The sequence below is a fragment of the Caenorhabditis briggsae genome (assembly GCF_000004555.2).
Source record: "Caenorhabditis briggsae complete genome, chrI, whole genome shotgun sequence".
Classification (NCBI taxonomy): Eukaryota; Metazoa; Nematoda; class Chromadorea; order Rhabditida; family Rhabditidae; genus Caenorhabditis; species Caenorhabditis briggsae.
The window spans coordinates 11,928,871-11,939,003 of record NC_013489.2 but is presented as its reverse complement, the minus strand read 5'-3'; the positions used below and the strand labels follow the sequence as shown (position 1 = coordinate 11,939,003).

Sequence of the window (10,133 nt, the reverse complement as noted above, 5' to 3'; positions counted from 1 at the left end):
TTCCCAAGTATGCTGAAAAGAGAACTACACTGACTACAAAGACTATAAACTACAAGTGCCCCAAACCCTCCCAAGACTCACTTAACAACTCCACTTTCTTCTCCAGATAACGGAATGATTTGAGTATTGGTTAAAGTAACCATTGTAGTCATTGGTAGATCATCATCTCCATTATCATTATCACTGATATCAGGAATATGATTACTGTCAATTCGGCGTTGAAAATTCGGTGGAAGTGGTCCGAAATCCAAACGAGGATCAATTTTTGGAGGATGTAAATCAGTGGAAGTGGACGTTGATCTACCGTATAACGGCTTCTTTTTCTTCTTTTCTTTGTTGATCACATCGGTTTTCGCGTTATCATCATCGTCATCATTTTCGGGAGTTTTTGAGAATTTTCGGGGGTCAGATTTTTCGCTGAAAATTGATTTTTTAAAATTTAAAATTTAGAAAATTTAAGAATTTTAAAATCTTGAAACTTTAGAATTTCAGAATTTTTTAATTTTCGGAATTTTCGAATTCATGAATTTTAGAACTTTAGGGACTCACTAATGAACCATTCTCTTTTTTCGTGTGTCCGGTAAAGCATCCTGTTCCCCAGCATAGTCATAATCCGTCATTTCTTTGTCCTTTTTGCTTTTTTCATCATCCATTGAGTAGGTTCTTCAATTTTTGAGATTTCAAAAGTATTTTAGAGAATTTCCTTTATTTTAAAAATTTTCGAATTGTCTACAGTACCATAATTTTCTCATTTCATATTTCTTGTCTAGTTCTAGCTGACTTGTAGAAAGCTACAGTAATCCGTCTAGAGAGCCAGATTTAGAATTTTAAAAATTTTGAACGGATTACGGTAGACTAGAGTACCATTATGGAAATTGTTTGAAACTACAGTAAAAGAAAAATCTAATATTTTACAATTTCTAAGGGATTACGGTAGAACTACAGAAAACAACTCACAATGTCCACCGTCTTGATCTGTACATGCTATCAGCAATCTGCCCATTCCATGCCGTACACCGGAAATCGAAATTACCGTACTCTCGGTATATCCAAGCTACGATGAAGAAGCATTTGATTGAAATGATAAGTGTGAGGACTACGGTAAGTGGACAGCCGTAGAATTGACCACTTCTTTTTCTGAAAATTAATGAATTTTGAATTTCATAAATTCGGAATTTCAAAAATTATTCACCTCGCATTATCTCTAAGAATCGCTCCTGCTTTCATATCAATCACTTGTTGTTTTCCGATCGGTGTCGTCGGAAGCATCGACGACGATGTCGACATCATTATCAGCCAATTTTCAGCACAATTTTCAGACAAATAAGATCATTTAGGAAGTTCTGGAATTTGAGACTTTTCGGAATAATTAGACAAAAAGAATTATGAGAAATATTTTTTTCAGAAAAACTTATAAATTTCAAAGAGAAATTGCTCAAAAATAGGAAAACAGGAAAATCGATTATATAAAAATGCCTCTAGAAAAAAACTAGAGCCTAATCCAGCAAAAAAAACAAAAAATGGGGGAAAATGGAATAAGGGACAAGAAAAAAGTATTAACTTAAGCATCAAGATAATGCGTCCCTTCCCCGCCCCCTATTCTTTTTTTTGATGCTCTTTTGTGCTCCTAAAACTAAGCTTTTTTTGTTCTTTTTGGGACAAAAAAAGGGATAAATGGGTGGTCGAATGGGGGGGGGGGGGTTGGCAAGGGGAATTGGATTAGATAAACGGGGGTTTTAAGTTTTAACAGAAAATCTCTGAATTCGGAAATTTAGAAATTAAGGAAAAAAAATCTTAAAGGTGGGGGGACATGAAAAAAATAATGTTCTCGAAATTCCGTTCAAAGATGCCCCTCGAGGAGTTGAACTTGTGAGGGCGTTGATTGAGGGTGCGGCGCCGCTACCGACTGAGCCACGCGGGCAAAGAGAAAGCGCACGCCCGATTGCATACATAAAGGCGAGGACGACAGCTATACGCAGAGTGACATTTAGCGTTGTACACCGTCACGGTAGAATGCATACTCTAGCTACAAAAAAACTACGAAAAATCTCCTGTCCCCCCACCTTTAAAATTGAAACTGAAGAAGGTTTTTTGAAAGTTTGGAAATCCCAAACTTTGAGAATCTGAGAAACAAAAAAAAAACTGCAAAACTCCGGAATTCCAAAATTCAGAATTTTGGAAAATGAAAATTGAGAAATATCGAAACAAAATTCTAAAATTCGACATTTCCCAGAAAACGATATTTTCTGAAAACAAAATTGAAAATTTTTTGAAAATTCCAGAATTTCAAATTTTGAAGTTTCCAATTTCTGAAATGTCAAAACTGCAAAAACTCAAAATTCAAAAAATTGAAAAACTAGAAAATCGGAATTATTAGGATATTCAGAAATTCAGAAAGCAGAAAAATTTCAGAAAATTCTAAAATTCTAAATTCAAAAATTCAGAATTTCAGATTTTCCAGAATTTCCTGGAATTTGGAAAATTGAACAAAAATCTTCAAGAAAGCAGATTTTCAAAACTTCGAACACCAAAAAAGAACTGCACGTCATCTCAAAACAATCTCCCATCAAACAGAATTGACACCCACCACCAGATCTTCTAAACCAAGCCAGAAAAAAAATAAAACCAAAAACTTTTGCTCCTCTTGCTCATTTTTTTTCTGGAGCATTTTCACTGCTCTGGGAGCTGTTCTTGTAGAAAAAAGAAGTCTAGCATCTTCTTTTTTTCTGCCCCCAGGGCTCAAAAACTTTTTTTTGTGTTCACTAAGTTTTTGAATTCTTTTGGACCGACCTAAAACATCACTTCTCATTTTGGGAATCAATTTTTCCCAAAAAAAAGTGTCAAAGTTGATTTAGCTCAAAATTGGGTTCTATGAAGCGTCAACTGGAAAAATAAAAAGTGCTGAAAAAAAGAAAACAGGAAATATGCGTAATGGTGAGAGATGAGGAGAATTAGAGAGATAGAGAAAAAAAGAAAGGAGCTAGTTGTTGGAAGAATAGTAAATTAGATTAGAGAAAATGAACACTTGGGACTCTTGAAGGGCATCATAACACAATATTCAGGGAAAACACAAAAAGCAAAAAAGATTTCGACATGTGTGGAATCGAACCAATAAGTGTTCGCATGGAATTCCACCTGTTACCACCTGAGCCACTTTTGCACCATTACAGCAACCCCCTAAATCTATAAATGTTCCTCTCTTCGACCAGTTCATTTCCACACTCCAAGGGTGCCGCCTGTCCTCACTGTCTTGTACGCCCTCTCGACTCACAGACATCGGTAGCAGCGTGGCGCAGTGGAAGCGTGCTGGGCCCATAACCCAGAGGTCGGTGGATCGAAACCACTCGCTGCTAGAAACTTATTGCGTTTTTTGTAAATAGGACAGGGACACTAGGGACGTTTTTGGAACGTTTTTGAGATCCTTTGAGGCATAACTAACACAATAAAAGGTAGAAAAAACCTAATTGGATGATGAAGGAAACCAGAAGCAAGTCAGAGAAATAGAAATTCTACGAAAAAGAAAAACACTTGAAGGAGTTTTATCCCCTTTTTTGGCTATGAATATGAGACTAACAATACTAATAAAGGCTTTCTCCTCAAAAAGTGGGCAGTAGACTAATTTAGAGGAAAAAGGTAAAAATTTGAGAGGTTTTAGAGAGAAAAAGTTGCTAAAAAGAGAAGAATGAAGTGATGCGTAAACGGTAAACCCCCATTGTTTCCTCATATTTTCACTTAAAACGTCAAATCGTCTGGGGGAAAAGGGGTAAATAGGATTCTGGTGGGTGGAAGTGGTTAGAGTTCACTAAATGGACCACCTTTAAAAATTAGGGAATCGGTTTTTTTGGGATTTGGGATTTTGGAAAATGTAAGACTGAGAAAAGCTAGGATAAGAAAATCGATATCCACTTTTTAATAGGATTCAGAAATTCAGAAATTCCAAAGTTTCAAAAGTTCGAAAATTTAAAAAATTCAAAAAATCAAAAATTCGAAAGTACAACATTTCTAATATTCTTAAATTCCTGGATTTCGAAAACTCAAAGAAAATGAGAAATAGAAGGTTAGAAAGTTCTAGAGCGGTATTTTTTCTGGAAGTCAAACTTTGCTAGTTCTCTTTGAAATGCTTCTCCTCCCCTCACCATCCATTCAAAATAGCGTCCGGAAGTGCTTCGAAAAGAATAGAATTGTATGTTTTGTGTGTGTCAACAAGGCGTCATTGGCACCCCGCGGGGTGGTCAAAAAGGTGGAAGTACAAGTTCCAGATGGTACCTGATGTGTTAAAGGTGTTCCAAAAGACCTCAAAAAGAAATCTGACCCACTTACAAAAAAGCGAAAAAAGGTTCTAGCAGCGAGTGGTTTCGATCCACCGACCTCTGGGTTATGGGCCCAGCACGCTTCCACTGCGCCACGCTGCTGCCGACAGCTCTCGTTTGGCAAGGCGTACATGAGAGTGAGGAAAGGTCACCTGTTCCAGGTGGCCGCTGCGCGGGAAGGCGACAAGGGAAAATTGATAAGCGATGCGCATTTAGCTCAACTGGTAAGAAGTTTGCCTAGTAACAAAATGGGGTTGGGTTCGATTCCTAAGTGGCTCAAATCTTTTTTTTCTTTTTTTTTCTAGGGATAACGTGACATATTAGGAACGATTGAAAGCGACTAGAATGCCAAATTCCCGGAAAAATAAGGAAGAATTCCAAAAAACGGCATGTTATTTGTGCCGAGAGACAAAAGGCATTGTGGTGTTGGTGGCTTGAAATGCGATTTGCATTACAAAATTAGCGTTTTTTTTTCGCCTCACTCTCGTTTTTTTTGGTTTTTTTTTGATTTTTGACTCAAAAAATTTGAAAGCCAAGAATAGGATTTTGAAACAAAAACTTTTTTACTCAAAATAAAAAGAGAAAGGGGTGAGGGGAAGAATATTGGATGAGAAGTGAGGATATGAAAGTGAGATGAAGCGGAAAGATGAGTTTATTATTGGAAGTAAAAGGGGAAAACCAAAAGAAGAAGTACATCAAAAAAGAGAAATTTGTCGAGTGAGCAAATTTTAGTGGAATTGGGTATAGGGTTGGGGTGACGTCAGGTTAACTTTTGGCACGTTCGCAAGAGATGAGCAATGACCCAATGCGCCTTTAAAGCAGAGTTCAGTCTCTAATAGAAAGTTACCCAACCCGGCAACTTTGAGCTCATATATCTCGGTTGCTGTGGAACTTCCCAATAAGTGGTCAATTGATAAAATATTTTTGATATTATGATAAACATTTTATCAGTTGATCACTTTTAAAAATGTTTTACAGGAGCCGAGATATAGGGGTTCAACATGAGTTGCCCTCCATTAGAGTATTTACCGTAGATGCATCTTTAAAACAGGGTTCAACTTTAAAACTATCATATCTAGATTGGTTATTAACCGATTTTCAAAAAAGTTAGAATTTTGAATTAGGCTTTATATGAGCTCTGGAATGAGTATAAATATGACCGGATTTCAAGAAAATTCTTTTTTTGGAATATTCAGTAATTTTTTTGGTTGTACAGTTTAAAAATATGCAATTTCATGTGATTTTTCAAAACCACAACATGAAAAACCACAGGTACCAGCTTTCAGGGATGTTTTTATTGGGTTGTGGTGGCCGGGCGTCGTTGGCCGGCTCATTGGCGGTCGACGGGCGGCCCACGAGAGGACGACTTTGAAAAAAATTTATATTAAAAGTTAAGAGATGTTTCTTGTTTTCCTGGACATACATCTATCTTCTAGTTCCCTTAAACTTCCTAGTTGTTCTGACTCATTTTCACACGGACCTGATTTTTTGGACCCATTTTGGACCAATTTTTAATATATTTTTTAAAAACTAGAAAAATACTCAAATGTACTAAATCGGAATATTCGGAATAGTAAAAGAAACTTGAAATTTCGAATAAGTGACAAAATTGGAAAAATAAGAAGATAGAAACCAAACAAACCTCCCCCTACACATCACAAAGCACCGTGAGAACTAAATAAAACTGGTAGAAGGGAGAAATTTTGAAAAATTTTGAAATTTCTAGAAGTTTCCTAGCACGATTTTTGATTGTTGCATACTCGAAAACCCAGGAAATTAATTTTTAGGATAATTAGAGCTTTTATGGAGACTAGCAGAGTTTCAGTGGAATTTTCTGAAATATTAGACAGTTTTTGAAAATTCACGTGATTTCTGAAATCTGCATATTCGAAAACCCCTGAATCCTATGTTCCGGACAAGTTAGAGCTCATCTAACGAAGTATCGGCGGCTCACCGGCGGCCGCCTGTCGCCGCCACATGGCGCAGTGGCTAACACCTCCGACTGACAGTCAAAAGGTAAAACGTTCGGTTCCCCGCCCCTTTCAATAGTTTTTTAAGTGTTTATTTAGCCATGTCATGACATTATAAACGCCTTGTGACAACTCGTTTTGAATTTCCATATATGGCAAAAAACTACTACCAACACTTTCTGAAAAAATGAGAAAAAATGTGAAAAAAAACACATTAAAAACGATGAAAATATCAAATTTCTTGGGGGGAAACTTGATATTTGGAGAAACTTGGTCCGCTTTTTTTGCTTTTTTGTTTTTCCATTTTTTTGGGGGGAGGAACTTGAAGTTTCACCTATGCCCTCCGGCAGGGTAAACGATAAAAAAGCTTTCAATGATGACGAGGGTTTTTTGGAATTAAGTGGAAAAAAGAAGGTTTTTGAGGGACAAAAAGTTTTAGAAAATGCAAAAAGAAGAACAATAGAAAGAAAAGTTGCGAAATTTAAAAGAAGGGAGAAAAACTAAAGAGCACCTGTCTTCTCGTTTTGGATGCTAAGCAGTGTATAGGTCAGAAAATAGAGAGAATAGAGGAAGAAACATACATTTTTAAGCGAACAGAACACAGGAAAAGAGGGAAGGAGGAGGTGTGAAGAAGTGGTTCAAAAAGAAGGAAAGTTTTGAAAGTTTTGGGATTGGAAATGCTGGAAATTTTGAGATTTAGAGCTTCGGCCATACAAAACCTGTATTTTCACAAATTCATGAATTTCAGAAAGTTGGAAATGCCATGATATTTTGAATTCTGAAACTTGGGAATCTAGATATTTTGGCAGATGTTTCAATTTGAAATCCTGATATCTCTAGATTTTCAGAAATTTCGGAAATTCTTTTATCAACTTTCCAAAATAAAGGAGAACAGATAAAAGGCTAGAGCAGCTGAAATTTTTCTAGAAAATACGTTCGGAAAATTGACACTTTTTTGAATACTAATATTTTGAAAATTGGAAACTCAATTTTTTATTGTGTTAGTTTCAGAATTTCAGAATTTTAGAATTTCTGAATTTCTGAATTTCTGAAAATCGAAAATTCGGAAAAATTTGAAAATTCACAAACTCCTGATTTCCATTTTTTAAATAATTTCAAATGTTCATAAGTTTTCAAAAGTTCAAAATTTCAAAAATTCAGAATTCAGGGAAATTCGAAAATTGTAAAATTCAGAAATTCGAGAAAAAAAATCAAAAACTTTACAAAATTCACTTTTTTGATTTTTCGGTTTTTGATTTTTTTGAATTTTCGATTTCTTGAATTTCAGAATTTTTGAATTTTTTGAAATCTTTGAATGTTCGGAGTTTAAGAAAATTTACGGAAATTTCAAAAAAAAAAATTCAAAAGTCAAAAATTCAAAAGCTAGAAAGTTCAGAAAATTTTCTGAATTCCTAAATTCCGAATTTATACAATTTTTAGAATTTCTGAACTTTTGAAATATTAATGTTGCGACTTTTTGAATTTTCGAAGTGTTCCAAAATTTGGAAACTTTAAAAATTCGAAACAATTTTTTGGTATTCGGAGATTCTTAGAAAAATATAGTCTGAACCAGAAAAGTCCCACCCTCTCCGCCCCTTCAAACTCTTTAAAGTTCTCCAGAAGATTCCCAGATTAAAACATATCAATTTCACGAAAATAAAACTAAAACAAAAGTTACAGATATCTGATTTTTATCCGCCGTCCCAGTAGCCAAAAAATTGGATATGCCATGGGAAAGAACAAAAGAAAAGGAGGGGTTTTGAATTTCTTTTCTTTTTCTTTTTAGTTTTGGCTCTGGAGGAGCTCTCAAGAATCCATATTATGCGATTCGGGAGGTATCCGATGACAAATAAATGTGCAGGAAGTAGGAAAATGTGACTTTTTCGAAGATTTTGGCAAAGAAACTTGTATAGGAGTAGTGGAAAAAGAAGCAAAAAGAAAATTAGAGGAGTTGGGAATTGAACCCGGGACCTCTAGATTGATAAACAGGAGCGCTACCACTGAACCAAACAGGCAACGAAGGGCGCCGGCGGCGATGAAATACTTGAAGGAGGAAAAATAGAACGGCGCGAGGGTGGAAGGTTGGCGCGGAAGTGCATTATCTGAGTATTGAAAGAAAACGGAAAAATCCTAAAACGTTTGAAATCCTTCTGCAAAAGTTGCAAATTTAGACATATACACAAATCCTAATAATAACCAATACGGAAAAATGAGGAGAAGAGAAAGGAAGAAAAGAATTGTGAATGCAATTTGCACCTCCCTTTCCTTCTTTTTGGAGTCGCTGACCACCACAAAAGAGACAATTTGTAGGGGAAGAGTGACCAGTAAATAGGAGGGATTTGCAATGGGGGACAGCTGAGCTAACAGATTTCGCGTTACAGGTGGTTTGGGGGTAATTTGAATGTTCTACCTGGAAAATAGGAAAAAAAGGGTTTCTAGGGAAATGAACTTCTTATATGCACCAAATACAATGAACTTTGTAAATAATATGCCGTTTTTCGGAATTTTATCTTTTTTTTTTTTAATTTGGCACCCCAATGTTTCCTTATAGCTGATATTATGCCTAGAAAAAAATGAAAAAATATTGAGATCCACGAGGAATCGAACCTAACCCCTTTTTATTACTAGGCAACTCTCTTACCAGTTGAGCTAATTAAGCATCGCTTATCAACTTTTCCTTGTCGTTGCCTCCCGCGGGGGGGGGGGGGGCGGGGAACCTGGGATAGGTGACATGTCCTTGCTCTCATGTACACCTTGCCGACCCAGAGCTGTCGGCAGACCGACTGGAACTTTTTTGAACTAGATTCTCAATGATTTTTCAAATACAAAAAGTAGGAAAAAGAAGAATTGGGAAAACTAAGCGTCTAGATTCGCCCTCCCCTCCGAACGGAAATCGCTAATTGTTAGTTTAGTCAGACCCCCTTGCCATCCTCTTTTTTTGGATAGGACTTTTCAAACGTGATTATAGGGGTAAAAAAAAGAATATTCGGGAAACCTTCGTCCTTCTGAAAAACTATGTTGAGTTATAATAACAAAGCTAATAATGAATGCCTATGGTGCTCATGAATCAGCTACATTAACGCTTCACGGAACATTTTAAATGAGCCGCCAAAAGAGGAGAAAATGAATGAGGAGGGGGAATGTTAGTGTGTGTTTGTACATTAAGCATTGGAATGCCTGAAGAATCTTGGGGGATTTTCCGGCGAGAGTGACTGGACAAATGTAGTTCGTAGTCTGGAAGGTTTTTTTTTCATTTTTTTAATTCTCAGTCATTTTTGTAAAAGAATTAACATTTCCGGTTATAATCTTATCAATCTGACTAGTGAGAATTCTGAAAACTTGAAAATTTTTCACATTTTTAGTTCTGGAGTTTATTGACTTTTAGAAGAATCTAGGTTTTTGAAAAAATCAAAATCAAAAAGCCAAGTTTTCTCATTTTATTGAGTTTTGAATTTTCGAACTTTCGAATTTTCGAATTTTTTCTAAATTTTTCTAAATGTTTTTTCTCCAAAATCCCACATTTGCTACAATTTTTCGGCAAATTACGTTTGGATAGAAAAATATTATATTTGGATAGAGTATATTTGGTTTGATCTTGTTAATTTATCAAAATAAATGAAAAAAAAAAACACATTCATTTCAATTTTTTTTTCCTCCATCAGTGAAAGAAAGATACGCTTTTTCATAAAACCGAATGTGAAGGAACGTCTTCAAAATGTGAATTAAAAAATTTCAGACATCCACTAAAATCTCCTGTAGTGTAGTTTAAAAGAACATCAGAAATTATGTTGATTGTTAGGTTAGTTTCCACGTTTCCAATTCTAATTTCTCTGCCAACACCTCCACCTCATCA

At 35.7% G+C, this 10,133-nt stretch overlaps 2 protein-coding genes and 2 non-coding genes across 4 annotated transcripts in view; 1 reads left to right on the top strand and 3 right to left on the bottom strand.

Moving 5' to 3' along the window:
* The window catches only part of CBG23839, a gene marked incomplete at both ends in the record, with an annotated part of 6,670 nt that extends 5,383 nt beyond the window's left edge, over positions 1 to 1,287 (bottom strand). Inside the window, 4 exons of the mRNA XM_045241309.1 lie at positions 82 to 417; positions 550 to 663; positions 958 to 1,137; positions 1,193 to 1,287. Coding sequence (XP_045091180.1) covers positions 82 to 417; positions 550 to 663; positions 958 to 1,137; positions 1,193 to 1,287 — 725 coding nt within the window. The remainder of the gene's footprint in view (positions 1 to 81; positions 418 to 549; positions 664 to 957; positions 1,138 to 1,192) is intronic.
* A 1,582-nt stretch (positions 1,288 to 2,869) lies between these two features.
* Positions 2,870 to 4,443, bottom strand: CBG23838 (the record flags this gene model as incomplete). The annotated part of the gene is made up of 3 exons (XM_002647891.1): positions 2,870 to 2,883; positions 3,272 to 3,350; positions 4,321 to 4,443. 3 exons carry the CDS (start codon positions 4,441 to 4,443, stop codon positions 2,870 to 2,872), a joined length of 216 nt encoding a protein of 71 aa, XP_002647937.1.
* CBG28965 lies at positions 3,282 to 3,353 on the top strand. The gene has a single exon. It is a non-coding gene (tRNA).
* CBG28582 lies at positions 4,341 to 4,412 on the bottom strand. Its single transcript has one exon. It is a non-coding gene (tRNA).
* Positions 4,444 to 10,133: the final 5,690 nt, after the last annotated feature.